This window comes from Enoplosus armatus, chromosome 21, assembly GCF_043641665.1.
Source record: "Enoplosus armatus isolate fEnoArm2 chromosome 21, fEnoArm2.hap1, whole genome shotgun sequence".
Lineage (NCBI taxonomy): Eukaryota > Metazoa > Chordata > Actinopteri > Centrarchiformes > Enoplosidae > Enoplosus > Enoplosus armatus.
The window spans coordinates 11,304,634-11,320,467 of NC_092200.1; the positions used below are offsets into that span (position 1 = coordinate 11,304,634).

Here is a 15,834-nt window from a genome sequence, read left to right on the forward strand (position 1 = left end):
TCGCTGATTTATGTCTCTATCCATGAAACATGTTCAGTAGGGATATGCATTAATAATACTGAAACTAGTGCAGCATATCAATTATTTAAAAAGTACTAATGACTAATTAAATCATGTATCAATTGCTAATTGCTTGATATAGAAGTATATAAAAATACAGAAAACAGCATTCAATATTCTTTTATTTCTTTTTTTTATCACACAGAAGAATTCGAAATGTAAATAAGGTTGGATTTATATTTGACAGCTGACAATTTCTTACTGTAATTATAGCCGAGGTGTACAATGTCTAGGTGACAGTTGCACGTTAATGCCAGATATAAATACGACACTTCTTTCATCTTCTTCATATGCAGCAGGTTCCTCTAAAACACAGTAAGAACACAAAAACTGAAGACAGAGAAAACAAAAAGCAGTATTCTTTATTTTCTTCAACAGTCCAAAGGAGTTATCTTTATTGCTGAATACTCCATCATTACCATATAAATTGCAGCTTCCATTACCACTTCCACTTGTGTGAACTGACAGAGAATTACCCCCATCCTCCTTCTCCTCCCTCCCTGTCTTCCTTCAGACTTCAACCTCTTCCACATGATCGCCGTGGGGCTCAGCAGCTCCATCCTCGGCTGCCTGGTCACCCTGCTCGTCTACTCGTACTGCCAGCGCTACCAGCAGCAGTCGCATGACGCCACCGTCATCCACCCCATATCGGCAGCCCCGCTCAACACCAGCATCACCAACCACATCAACAAGCTGGACAAATACGACTCGGTGGAAGCCATCAAGGTCTGTGGGCAGGTTTGCACTGACACACTTGATGACAGATGTCCGGATGTGTAGAGGCAAAGCAGCAGTTTGTAACATTTCCTTACTGTTTGTCTTAATCAATTGATGTCACACTCCCACTCCGAGTCAGTGAGCAACGGTTTGCGTCTTCCTCCAGCGTCACTTGTGATTAAATGCACTTCTTACTGCATGACTCTCACTGTCACACCACCTCCTGTCGTGCGCTGACACTCTCTAGTCGTGTAACAGATCTGCAGTTGTGCGTACATCTCCTCTCCGTGTGCTCCTCTGCTGTGTGTCTCAGTGTGTGACTTTGTTCTGTGTCAGTGGTCATACACTGCTTTCTCATAACATACTAATGCAATTACTTATCGGTGCGTGGGTAGGCACTCAGCGAAGGCGCTCTGCATCTGCACGTTTCCCTACTTAGACGGGTTCTTTGTGTCATTATCGCACCCTAAATTGCAGACAGTCGGATGCACCAGAGCCAGAAACAGAGATCCAGCCAGATCCTCATGGTACAAACAGCCTCTTATCCACTGATACATCAGGCCTTTAGTGCCAGACTGAGCTGCTGATTAGTGCTTGTCCACAGCTACTCCTTGCTCCAGCTGGGCTTTTTTCAAGGATTCCCAGTGCTCTGTATTAAAGGGCGTTTCAACCACTTTAACACTCTTTAACACTTGTGCATTTTTTAGCCTAAAAAGGAGCTTAAGAAGAAATGAATCTGGTATCATGATTTTATACCAAAATGGAATTTGCCTCAAGTCTTACAAATTACATTGGCTGGCCACTTAAAACTTGTGGCACTGATTGGTCTTCCTGCTGATAAGCAGCTAGTGGATATGCAAGACTACACGGCAATCATTAGTTGTAGAGATGCTAAGCTTGACCATTTGCTAAGCCCTGCCCCCCTTACTGTAGTTACTGTTGCTATGCCTTTCCATTCTCACACGACAGGTGTGCAGTTTACAATAATAACAGTGGCAGATTTGAGTAATTTTTGAAGCATGTGTCTTAGACAAAAAGTCACCATCCCCACGAGTTGATGATCCATGTAGAAGACAGCTTTGTTTTTGTATTGCAGTGTACAGCTAGTTAGTCCGAGTATTTTAAGTATGATAAGGAATAATGTAAGACATGTTATTTTGTTCAAACATAGCCATGTTTAGCTTTGCAGCTGCAGACAAACTCAATACACTTTTATTAGTATCACTTGAAGATGTAGAGAAATTCAAAGCTAAGTCTATGACTGGACAATTGCTGTTCAGAGGAGGGGTTTAGCCAACTGGTAATCTTTTACACTGACACTCACACTAAGTAGTATAGTCAACTTGATTTCACTGTAATGCTGATAAGTCAGCAAATTTTTAGGCAGGTTTTCTTTTCGTTTGTGTTTGATATCCTCTATTCTCTCAGAGGAAGTCTTCAATATATTATAAACTAAGTGGATACCTGGATCTCTGTTTGCAGAACTACTTCACAGATATGAAAATGTTTTGTAAAACTGCCACAGAGAGAACAGATCCTTTGGCTTGGAGCAAATGTCTCCGAATGTAATTTCACTGTGGAATAAAGGTGTGAGGAGCGTTCATCTGTCATGCAATTAGAGTCGGGAGCAGAGAGCATAATTCAGTTAGTTCTATTACAGATAGAGGCGGATATGAATATAGACAGTCCACGTGAAAATACAAAAGGAGCTGCATGACAAATGAACACTGTCTAATTTTCCAAAAGCACATTCTGCCTCCAACCCTCACTCACTGAGCCCACCCGGTTTGGATGTTGCAGTGAATTTTCAACCATTAAGTGTGCAAAACCATAATATTCCTCCTTTGAGCGTTTGTAGGAAGGAATGATAAACACCTGATGCCATATTTTTTGGCTCAAATCCTGATGTTGATGACACATTAGTCATTATTAGTATGCACAATGTATCATAGATACTGGCTTCTTGGCCAACTGGAGTGTTTCCAGCAGGCTAGTTTATGATCACAGGCCTAAGTCACCATTCAGCTGTAGTTTTATGTGCAGTTTATCATATTTCCAGGCTTCCTGTACAACAGAATATGGCCTTAGAGTTTCTTTGAGGATGACTCTTGCCCATTCCTCTCCTCCTTGCAGCCAGATGTGTCGGTACTCTTGCCCTTGGACGACCCCGCCATGCACCAGCCTCTCTCTGCTAACATGGGGGTGTCCATGCGTGGCCTGGAGATTTTCTACTAACCACTGACCTCTGACCTCTACAACATCCCGCCTCTTGACCCCCCCAACAACTCTTTGACCCCAACCACTACTACTTCCTCTTTCCCAACGTGCCCCGCCCTTCCACTTCCTGTGGCACTTCCTGTGTGTGGCAGGTTGGAGTACAGCCTCTAGTTTCTCTTTCTCTGCTCAGACCCCTTCATCCCTCCATCACGACCCCCCCTCCCCTCCCCTTCTCCCTCCCGGCTTGTGAGAAGGCAGTGTATCCTTCCCTTATTGTTCTCTTTCAACAAGTGCCTCCATTTGCATGTTTTTTTCATGTTTGTCTTTCTTGTTTTGTCCTCTTGATGGTTTGATTTGATGGGTTGTGGAAAAAAATTCATTGTGATGCTGTTTCACTATGCTCCTCTGTTGCCTCTCTGTCACTAATGCCACTTCATAATTTAAGCAAATTTTGTTTACTGCGCCAAAAACTCAAATGTAATCATTCTTCAGCCAATTAAAGAGGTTTAAGGCAAGAAGACAAAGTAGATGATGCTAACAAGCATCGCAGCACAGATGTTTAAAAGCAGCCATGGGGCCACCTGCAGAGACACATAACCGTCTCTGGTGCTGCGGGAGTGTTGATTACATTCCCTTTGTGTGCAAATCACATATTGGGAAAGAAACAAAATATATGAGTTTTTGTCCACAGCGCTTGTTCCCTATCAGTGTCAGTCGAAACATCCATCAACTGCAAATGCAGCATCATCAAGTGTTCAATTACACTGCCCCAAGGGACTCCCAGCACACACTCTCTACAACAGACTGCATATGAACACATCCATTTGCCAAATTGCTGATGTTGTATTGAGCACCACATCAGAAGCTCATTCCATGTTTACTATGTCACACAGGGACAGAGAAGATGCCCCCATGGCTCTTCCTTATTGTTTAACAGAAAAGAGACCCTCTTTTGATCGATTTTTATGGCGTAGATTGTCCTAGAGGACCAACAGTCCGAGGGCCATAAAAACTGCTGATGCTGGGTATTAGAGATGACAGAGGTGGACATACGGACGCGCATCAAAATTATTCAGCCCTGTGGTGGCTTATCATTTTTCCAGCCTGTTTGCAAACGCTTTGACCTTGCTCTGTGAATGTATGTCTCATTCACAGAGCGGCCTCCCATTACGGAAACCGTAAGAGGCAAGTGAGAAAAAAAACTTCTAGTGATCCCTTTTTTAAAAAGCATTTTCTCTCCTATCTATATGACTTAAGAACAGGATAATAATTGTAAGTTCCTTAATTCTTTTTTATTTTCATTTGTGAAAATAGGTGAAAAAATAGTTTTGAAAACACGGTACATGCTGTATATTGTGTGTTAGCAAGTAATGTAACATTTGTGTCTTTCTTTTGGCTTGAAATATATTTTAATCAGCACTAATCTGCTAATATACAGTGTGAGAGAGTGAATGGAGGAATTAAAACTCACCTGGAAGAAAACACCAATGCTTTTAGTCCTACTTAGAGGGGGTAGTGGTGCACTTAGAAGTTACAGATCCTGCGAAAACTTTGTATTTTCACAGATGAAATAAAAGTAAGGGACTTAAAGAAAGATTATCCTGCAAAACCTTTTTTCACCTGTTCTCAAGTCATAAACACAGGAAACTTCAAAAAGGGATCACCAGAATGACCTCTCAGAGCTTCCGTATACTATTGATTTGTGTTGCTGCTTTTTTTTGGTGGGGGGGGGGGGGCTAGATGGATTTGCTTTTGCCTCGCCATCTGTGCTGAATAATCACTTGATCCATGTGTCGCAAACAAGTCTGTACTGACTCCCCTCTCTTTCTCCTCTCCATCTTTATCCACAGGCCTTCAACAAAAACAATCTGATTCTGGAGGAAAGAAATAAGTACTTCAACCCACAGCTTGCCGGGAAGACCTACACCAACGCATACTTCACCGACCTCAACACCTACGATGACTATTAACCCTCGATTCTGCAGTTCAGACTCCATACCATAGAGGGAACACCAACCCTATCATCCATTTTGACTGTATTCTTTTCTTTGTGCTTTGTATTGAGATTCGTGACACCATGCGTGGGATAGTCCCACTCTGAGACTCTATGGCAGCTGGTATGTAATGAAAACACAGACACACAGTGTTGCCAACAGAGGGAAACGCCCACTTTCTCTCAGGTGCCTTGGGGTACACTTGGAAAGCTAAACTCTCACTGAGAAACGGACAACTGGATTTCCCCAATGTGGACAAAAAGGGAAAAATAAGAACTCAACTCAAAGACTGTGGGTCTGATGTGATCCCTTTTAACTTTCCTGTGATGCCTCTAAAAAAAAGACCTGTATTTGTAATGGTGGGAAATTACCACAAAAACTGCTTTGCATGACTTCATCTGATGTGTTTTCTCTGCCGTTCTGTTTCTTTTTGCATGGTTGATCGCATTCCATGGTTTGGGGACTTGCAAGCAGCGTTTTTGCTGGTCGTAGGTTCGGGACTGGTTTATGGAAGTCGTAACAACAAAGACTGTGGTGATGCCTGATGGCTTTTACCATTTACTGCTGCAGAAATCTCCAGATGGATCAAAATCCAGTACCAGTCCTAGAATCAGGATGTAGATATTTGAAGTCTGTGGTCACGTTTGTCCACTTTTTTGTTTTTTTCTGTTACAGGCTCTAGCAGCTAGCAGTGATTGAACCTTCAGTGTAAAGTTTGTTTTCTCGTCTTTATTTTTTTGCTTTTAAAGGTACATATGTTTTGTACAGGAAGTTAAGTTTGAAGCCTATGTCTGTAGTATTTTCTAAATACATTTATTCAATGTCTCAAGTGTTTAAAGAATAAAACATTTCTTTTTGAAAAGAAAAAAAGTTTATGTGCATTCTGAAACGTAATCCGGAGTATCCATATCAGCCTGCATCAAGTTCAGTCTTTGTCACCGTACTTTTTATATTTTTTGTAAAAAAAAATAATGTTTTTGAATTTTGATAGTGTTCGCTATTCCTTTTGCTTCGGAGTTAAATATGTATTTGTGAGAGCAGGATGTTAATGGCATTTACTGTACAGACGGAGCGTAGCAAATGCTGTTCTCCTGAACCCCAACTGGAGTGCTACCCATATACTATAAGATGAAATCCAGTCATCAAGTTGACATATTTCTGTTCGGAGTGTATAACCAAATATTAGGTTATTCAATGGTTCAGTTGCAACTAACTCTTTTTACATGTTTGCTTGTGTTACTGTGCATAAATTAAAAACTGCTTCGTACACAACAGACTTGTCAGAGTATGAGTTATACAGATTCATTTTTCTTTACAATCTCATTTGATGCCTTCGATCTCACTACGTTTTCTCTCTGGCTCTTATGAATGAACGATGTAGTGGGAGCCAAGTGTGAGACACCTCTGTCCAGTGACGACTTTGGAGACTCTGATATTCCTCCAGCAAAACACTGTAAAACCACAGCACCATGAGCACACACTAGGGCTTCATAAATCACTCAAAACCAGAGTAGAAGACCCCCCCCCCCCCCCCCCCCCACTCGTTTTTTAAAGGAGTTTTCATCCGTGCCCTGCAGTGACAAATGGCATCAGCTGCAGTGGAAGGATACTTGAATGATACAAATCGCAGGAGGCAGTAGGGTAAAGGTGGAAGGGGGGCTCTGTCTGAAGTCCAAACTGTAATCTGTATGTTGGGGTGTAACACCACACACAGCGCTGTTCTTCATCAACCTTCAACCTGACGTCCCATCTGTGTGCAGAGGGTAATGGAGGGGGTGTTATTAATCACCCCGCTGTTTGGTTGGTTGGAGGCGGGGTGGGGGGAGTGCTGATGCAGCCCAATGTGCGTACGGCCCAGCGCTGTCTGGCTCCAGAGAATCAATCTCTCTACCTTGACTTCATTCTTACCTGAGAAAGCAATGCAGCAACTGACACACAGATGGTTGTACTGTATGTGCACATGTACTGAAGAGGGCTAGAGAACAGTGGGTGTATGTGCAAGTGTGTGTTAAAGTTTGGAAAAGTGGTGTGAGCAGCTGCAAATGCATTAATTTCCGTGCATTTTGAATAAAACAGCCCATTTGTTTGACCTCACCAAACCTTGATTGATGATTCATTACTGGATGCACACATAATGTACATTTCCTGCACACACACACACACACATCTAAAGCCAGCAGAGGAGTGCTGGAGCTTTCTTCAGCGCTTTCATCATTCCGCCAGCAACGTGAGCTGTGCAGCTCATAGTCACTCAGACACATGTGACATTCCACTTTGACAGCAGGGCCGAGGACTATAAATGACTTTCCCAATGTGGCATTTAGGGACTGCCAAAGGTCACAGCCAAAGGTCACAAGAGCAGGGCTTGTGCCTGTCAGAGAAACTGAGTGTGTGAGTGCTCGCATGTGAATAAAGAAGTCAAAGTGTCATGAGTCGTGACTTTCAGGATGAGACGGACTACAATCTGTGTCTTGTTTATGTAGGCGTGTGTGGTTTTATTGAAATGGCAACAGCAATGTGGGTCAGACAGCCACTTTGGTCCAGCCTGAAATAACTCAATAACTACTGGATGGATCGCCATAAAGTGCTGTGCAGACATTCATGGACCCTAGAGGATGAATGGTGATCCCTTGACCTTTCCTCTAGCGCCACCAACAGGTCAAAGTTTTCACTTACCCAGTGAAATATCTCAACATTTAATGGATGGATGTCTGCAAAATTTGGTTCATGGTTCCCAGAGGATGCATCCTCATGGATGTATGATAAGACCTGGATACAGCGCTGCCGCTCAGCCTTGCTTTAAATTTACTACTCCATATACTCCAGATGGAATATGAATGTCTTGATGTGTATAAATATAACTTCTCATTATCCTTGATAAGCTCACGATTAGTCCTAACGCAGTCTCTAGTATATGACAATATTGATAAACATGTTGACCCATAAACATCCTATCTAGACTGTGAAAGCTCTGCTTCCATGCTTATTTTCTGTATATTTGTTTGATTGATACCCTTATGGTGTGATTTGAATACAAAATGCATTTACCATAAATAGCTTTCTCCAAATATGAGCCAGGCTTCTCTGTGCATGTAACCATTTTGCTCATAAAGCATTCAGGAGCTCTGTTAATTAGCAGCCTGTATACAGAGGCCTCTGAGTGGCAAACAAGGTGAGTGAGTGAGATTGTTCCTGTCAGGCAGGTAACAGAGCGTGAACATCCCATTAAACACCTCTTTTTCCTCTCGAGAGCAGACTCTCTCTCCTGCACATGGATCACCATGCTTTAGACCGGCCTCTCAGCACCTCCCCGAGCAGATCCAGAACTCTGTCCGCACTGTAACATCAGCAGGGATAACTATACAAATGCCCCCAAAATGATGTCCCCAGACTACAAGCGGCCACTCCAGCTGCTGTTGTTATTCAGCGCCAGCGGTTAAATCCAGCCAAAACTATTCAGTCATTTGTTGTGGAGGGAATCAGAAGAAGTTACAGCTAAGTCTGGGACGAGACCCCATGCAGTCAGCGCAGTGCTCTCTGAAAAATGCTTTCAGGGAGAAAACCCAGTGATGAATGTACTGTTGCGTTATGTTTGTATGAGCTGGGAGAAGTGATGAAAGTAGATGTTGACTAAACAACCCCAGGGAAGACTGAAGACTACTGAACAATTTATGAGCTGTCATAAAATGTGGGGTTTTTTTCAGTAGGAAAATAACAGTGATTACCGACGGCTGTCATGCAGGAGGAAGGGGGTTACAGTTAGTACACGTTCTTTTTTTTGTGCACACACACACAAACACAGACACTTTAAATTAGATCGTTTTCACAGCACAGCACAGCACCGCGGAGGTGTTGCTTACCTTACACTCGCTCTGTATCTGTTTCCACCTGAGGCCAAGGTGAAGCCCTGTGGATTTACCACTCCATTTGTTGTTACTTTGACGCTGTAAATAGGCCGACTCAGACAGAAGATTCTTTAACTACCCCCCGATGCATTAGAGCAGCCCCTTAAGTATATATTTTTTTCTCTGCGCTTGTATGTTTTGAAGCAAACATTCCTTAATGCAGCTTCAGTCCAGATTAACTTTACTATGTATTCAAAGCAAACAGATGACAGAGATTTTTCAAAGCAGCTCTAATCTCCATATCGCCCTTGCTGCCACGCTTAAAGAAAAAATGTTTTTCATTTCATTGACATCTAGGAAAATTGTGTTTCATATTCGGAATTCTTTACTCATTATATTAGCATCTGTTGTTGTCTGTGTAACTTTCCAAGTTTCCAAACTCAGCTTTTTCTTCATCCTAGTCGCACAACTTCCAGCAGCGCTCACTCAGACAGATATGTGTGGTTAGATAGGAAGCTGGCTCGACGCTGTTGGCTCCGTCATGCCAGGCTGAAGGATGAATGTCACCGTAGGCACTAATGCCAGTTGAGGGATGCCACCATAGATCCCACCCCAAGACATCTGGAATCCCAGGTGCACGTCCCGCCGATCCAGGTCTCAGCTGCAGGAAGCCAAGAGTCCTCATGGATGCCAAGAGCCTCGCAACACCAGCCAAGCCACACTGAAGCTTATCGGCTCTACCACAACCCTTTATGGGCCTATTCACCTCAATCAAAGCTGTTATTTAGGTAACGAGCCAAGATGGCGGATATCGCTGCGCTCCAATTACCCACTATGTCTCCTCCATCTTTCCCTGCCAGCTTCCCCACAAGCCCTGATTCTCCTCAGTGTGCCCAGCTGCTCTGGCACTGCTCCGCTTCCTCCGTATCTGTGCAGAGGGAGACCTTTCAGAACAGAAGGGCTCTGTCAGCGCGAGATTCGCTCACAAGGGCTATTGATGACTGATGTGGTGTTTGGTACAGCAGGTCTCATCAATGGCGGGAAGGTGTCGCTCAAAGTGCAACGTCAGTGACAAAGACTGGTGTCCAATGAACCAACTCACAGCTGTTCTGATCAGAGGGTTTTGAATAACATGCTGATTAAAATGATTATAGAAGTTTAAAACAGAGATATAATGATCATTTATTCTAAATTGCTGATCATTTAATATTGCCCGCTGCAATGAGAATGAATAATTACAAAATTATATTTGGTGCAATCAAGTGTGTTCTTCTGTTAACAAATGAAAATTTGCTGTTTTTAAAATATATCTGTAACATTTGTAACATAGTGACACTGATTTCATTGTTTATATTATTAACCAGCATACCCTGCACTTTCATTCATTTTCACTGACAGACTCAATCATTTTTAGCCATGCTAGCCGGTTAGTGGGTCCACCGCTGTGGTCCAGACTGAAATTATCTCAACAACTATTCAAGAATTGGTTTTATTTCTATGAAAATGCAGCCAATACTATGGAAGCCAGAAACGGCGGTGCTTGCAAATACTTTTTAATACAATAAGAAATAATGAACTTGCCATCTAAGCATGCTGGCATGGTACTTCTGATCTCTGATAAACTAATAAGTAGGCTAATAAGAGGAAGCAAGCTGTTTTCTAATGATAATGGGTTGATTATTTTGTTATCTTGAGATAACAAAGTTGTTTTCTCAAGATACATTTTTTTTTTTGTAGTTACTATGAGTATCTTGGCAAATACACATCATAAAATAATTTACTGCTGTTGTACAGAATCTACAGGACCTGTCTTTAAAATGACTTGTAGTTCATACAGCTCAGATTAAATCCTAACTGTAGGTAATTTAGCTCAGAACTCAACTCAACAATGAAATGTCAGAAAACAGTGAAATACTTCAGGAGTCACTGGTCAGTAGCTGATCGTTAAGTATTTATTAAGTCTTGGTTCACCATAAACAAGCAGCTCTAAGTGACCACCACGTGACCATCACTTACATACTGAAAAGTAAGAAGCCACACCCAGAGGGCAGCTCCATGTACACCAAATCTCCCTTATTCAATTGAAGAGTTAATGCATTGGACAGGTACAAATGGCCTTCATTTCTGTTTTTGTTCCCAGTTCGTCATTATTCTCTTGTTATTGTGTTACAGGAGAAGACCAAACATTTTCTCATCGCGGGCGTCAAACGCAGTGAATCTGAAGTAGTAGACTCCTCTGACTGGTGTGACAAACTTGCCTGAATACGAAGATAAGTAAAAAAAGATTAATTTATTATAACAGTTAGAAATGTGAACAGTTCAGTATGCTGAGATCTGTTTGTTACCTGAACTGTACCTTATGTAGGATTATAAGCATTGCCAGTGTTGGTAAAGATTTTCTTGTACTTCAGCTGGGTGTCGGTGCTGAACAGTCCCACCTGACTGGTCAAGCCCACAGAGAAAGCAATCTTGCCTGTAAAAGAATGACATTTTATCATAATCAAATAATCACTTTTCATTTTTCGTCCAACACTGACATTTTCTGCCTGATGAAAAGGCCTTGAGATTAAAAGAGCCTAAAGGTTTTTGTTCAAATTCCCAGACTTTCCTTAAAAGCAGTTGAAAACATATTTCAGTCAGCCAACTCTCATAGAATGGATTATTATGGGAATGACAGATATGTACAGAGCTGGGACAGTAGATTGCAGGCTACTCTGATAACTTGGGAAGTTTATATCTGCCTTACATCAATACATCTCTGTCTGTATCGTTTCAGTAAAATGGAAAACCTTTTGTTTTATAAATTAGGCTAAAGGATATTCATTAAAAAATATGGCCCAGACATTAATAGTTACCTTTATCTTATGTGATATGCAACCTTTTAGCTCCAAGTCATTCGTCTATGTTACCTCAGTCTCTTTCTGCAGCTGCTCTATGTCATTGTTTTGCAGCTGCAGTTCAGTCATGGTGCTGTTCAGGTTCGCTCTCAGCGCCACCATTTCCATCTTCTGCTCCTCGGCTTCTTTTTCATTGGCTGTCCCTATGACATCCATAGCGTTTAATCTCATTTCTTGGTCTGAGAGTGCAGACAGAAAAGCAAGGAGATGTTTTAGCATTTTATTATTTGTAATGAATGTAAGTAATAAATGAAACCTTAGTAATAGTAGAAGTACTTGTAAAATGTAAGTTTTCTGAGAGAAAAAGAAACATTAAATTGAATGCCACATTAATGCAGTTTGAAGGTTAGCAGGTTCTAGTAGCTGGTGTTGCTTCCTCTTTATGTGTGAAGGACTTTGCTTTTGCTTGCATGAGCTTAAATTTGATCATAAATTGAAATTTAGAAGTATTATGAAGTCCAGTTATATAACAGAAACTTCATGCCTCACTCATCACTCACACTGGAATAAAGCTTTGGGTTGGGTACAGTGAAAATATGGGATACCTTTTGTGATCCTACCTGTTTTTGCTCTCTCCAGGTCCTCTACAGTTATCTTCTGGAGTTGCACTTGAGTCTCAGTGGTACTTAACGCTCCTCTCAGAGTGGCCACTTCTCTGCTCTTTGTCCAGGTCTTTCTCACTGGCTGCCACTCTCTGTCCAACATGTGACAGTCCTGCTGATAGCACTGGAATTATAAAGAGAGAAAAGGCAAAAGCTGCTAATACACATTCAACGGATCCATTCAACGTATCCAACAATGTCAAACCTAGTGTGAATGTATAATAATCCTGAAATAGAATATTTGAAACAATATTTCCAAAAACTGAACAGCGATAAGTCATAAAAATTAATACTTTTGAACCAAACATCCAACAAACCAAGAGACTGACTTTGGTGAAACTTTAACATCCAAATGACTTGTATTTCACCGCAGAGCTGACAGTTATAAAGCAGGAAATGTGCCCATATGCCTGTGAGTCACTGTGGATATTATTTCTGCGTACACAAAGTCAAGATCCCATTTATTGTCATCCTCGGAAGGATAAGCAATTCTTCAACGCTGTTATGAATCATCTGTTTCTAATGTTTGTGGCAGAGTGTTTCCTCAACCTTCCTTATGTACGTTTACCTCTGTCATTGTTTACATACATTTAAAACCAGTCAAAGAGATGTTGCATTTTGGCTGGTGATAATATCTTAGCATATGCAGGACCATATCATGTGTATTTCATGATTACAAAGTATTATTTTTCATATTAAGATTTTACAATAACAAAAACATATGATGATCTTATAAAATATAATGCATTGTTAAAGATTAAAGCAGCGTTTCCAACCTTTTTGGTTTGTGACCTCTTACAAAAAAGCAGGCTGGGGGACCCTTTTCACATTTCAGTTGTCAGCAGAGAGAGACATTTCTTTATGTAAATAAATAAAAAATTGAGCTCAGTACCTGCGTTTTCCTTCTCCAGCTCAGTCATCTTGTTCTTGGTGACCACCAGCTCGGCTCTCTGCTCCTCCACCTTCTCCGACAGGTTCCGCACTTAATTTGTCAGACGCAAAACTTTACTCCTCTCCTCCTCCACCTGAACCTCTGTGTCTCTCCCTCTGGTCCACAGACTCCTCAGCTCTGCGCCCTGCTCCACCACTGTGGTCCGCAAGTCATGAACCATGTCTCTTAGTATTTTCAGTTCGTTCCAGATGGCAGCAATGGATGGATCGGACGTTTGAGTCATCCCCGATGACAGGAGGAATAGCAGCACGATCTGAGCCACTGAAACCCTCATTCTGAACACATCTGAGAAATTATTAAATGTTATCTCAGCAGCTTGCTTGCCTTATATACAATCAGTATAATTTTGTAAGCCACTGGATGGGAATGTAACAGGTGTCCAGCAGAAAATATAAATTACATGCCAACAGAATCACTAAAAAAAGTTCAATCTGACCAGTTGTGGGAAGAGCAGAATCTGTTTTACGTGGCAGAGTTTCAATGTCAAACCTATCACTTGCTGTTCAAATATACACAAAGGTAACGAACCATTATACTGTTAAAATATATTGTTTAAATTAGACAGTAACTAAAATTCCAGGTTATTTCAGGGGGGGGTTCTCTCTGTAGTCCCTTTAAACTTGAGTTTTAAAGCATGAAGGTGAGCTGGTAGGAGTTTGGGGGCACTATTGCGTAATATTACAAAAACAGCAAATTTAAAAAATAATCCGTTTCAGCTATCATTTTCAAATTAAATCTAAAAGTCGAATAGAAAGTTAAATCAATAACACTCCGCACAACTCAGCAATCAAACAAGGAACATACAATGGGAAGCAAGATATGAGTATTTTGGGATAAATAGTAATTATAAATAATCTAATTCAAAACATATTAAATAAAATGTACTATAAAGGTATTATTCATTCTTGTTTGCTTTCTTGCCTAAAGTTTGATGAGAAGTTTGATACCACTCTCATGACTGTATGGTAAATATGAAGCTATAACCAACAGCCGGTTAGCTTAGCTTAGCATTAAGACTGGAAACAGGGGAAAAAAGCTTGCCTGGCTGGCTCTGTCCGAAGGTAACAATATCTGCCTACCAGCACCTCCAAAGCTCACTTATTAACATGTTATATCTCATTTGTTTCCGTTCAAAAATAAAAGTGTAAAAAGGACACCAATTTTGGCAGATTATGCTACCTTTAGGTAGCTAGCTGTTTCCCCTTGTTTCCAGTCTTTATTCTAAGCTATCCAGGTTCTGGCCATAGCTTCATATTTAGTGTACATGAGAGTACATGAGAGTGGTATCAATCTTCTCATCAAACTCTCAGCAAGAAATCTAATAAGCAAATTTCCCAAAATATAAAAACTATTCATTTAAACAACACCCAACATGAGATGAAGACTCTTTGCTTTCATCTTTCCAAGGCTGTTCCCAGATGGCGCCAACAGTTTCAGGCCCTGAGCACAAACATTACGTTCACAAGTTAATAGTAAAGCCTGTAAATTCAAGTCCTGTGTCGAGGTCTGGGAATATGTACTGTGGTCCTGCCAGCTCTTGTCTCGGCTGTAACTAAATCCTGCTCATTGCAGAGGGTGAAAAATAGCTGATTACATACTTCATGCTCTCTGTTTATTTGAGCCTGTGGATGTGATGTCATTTGATATTTCCAGGAGTCATCTAACCTGAACCAACTCCTCCCTCAGTATCACTTATTTTACCACCAGTTGAGCTTTGAAATATGGTGAACATAATGAAGCAAAATGGAACTACTCAAGTACAAGTATCTCAAAATTGTACGAAAGTACTAAAGTTAATGTATTTTGTTATTTTCCACCTCTGCAGACATGTGCGATACGTTAGACAGATATGTTTTCATGACATAATTCCTGGCACAAACACATCTTTCCTGTTTCAGAGAAGACTTGATTTCAACCCTAGAGGTGTAAACAATTTCGTTCATAAGTAATAGGCAATCTCTGCACATGTGGTCTCTCTGCTCAGCTTTGTTTGGTGGTTGGATTTCATCTGACATTTTCCCAGAATCCCCTATCACTGACCGGTTCAGATAAGATTTTTTTCAACACAGTTAATTTGTACAAGTTTAAAAAAAAAGCCTTTTAACACATTTTGTAAAAGGACACTGAAGGCCTGGTTGGTATGACTATGCATGTAGTCTTATTGGAAAGATTTCTTCATTATTGGAAAATCTTTGGTTGTTTAAAAGTTAAAGTTTTATGTCCCAACACTAAAAAATTAAGTTCTTTTTAATTTCCCCAAGGCACTGCTATTCATTTTTCATTCCATTACAGCATTCGCCATCCTGCTGGTTCGCTTTTTACTGTGACCAGTCAAGTACAGTGCGAATGACTAAAACCATGAAGGCTGAAGGTGACAGGTTAGGTAAGAATTTTAACAAAAGACATGACACGTGTCATGGTGTTAGGATGTGTGACTGTGAAGGCTCTATGAAGGTTTCTTGACCTACAGACTCACATTTCCAGACACTGACAGCAGGGGACAGGAGGTAATATGTGTCAAGTGTAGGTGGTGGAATGATGATGCATGTT

General features: G+C 41.1%; 1 protein-coding gene across 1 annotated transcript in view; it reads left to right on the forward strand.

The window, feature by feature from the left end:
• The window catches only part of sema5a (sema domain, seven thrombospondin repeats (type 1 and type 1-like), transmembrane domain (TM) and short cytoplasmic domain, (semaphorin) 5A), an 82,169-nt gene extending 77,199 nt beyond the window's left edge, over positions 1-4,970 (forward strand). The window contains exons 20-21 of the mRNA XM_070928102.1: positions 575-786; positions 4,845-4,970. Of these exons, the coding sequence (XP_070784203.1) occupies positions 575-786; positions 4,845-4,964 (332 nt within the window). The 3' untranslated portion in view covers positions 4,965-4,970. The remainder of the gene's footprint in view (positions 1-574; positions 787-4,844) is intronic.
• Positions 4,971-15,834: the final 10,864 nt, after the last annotated feature.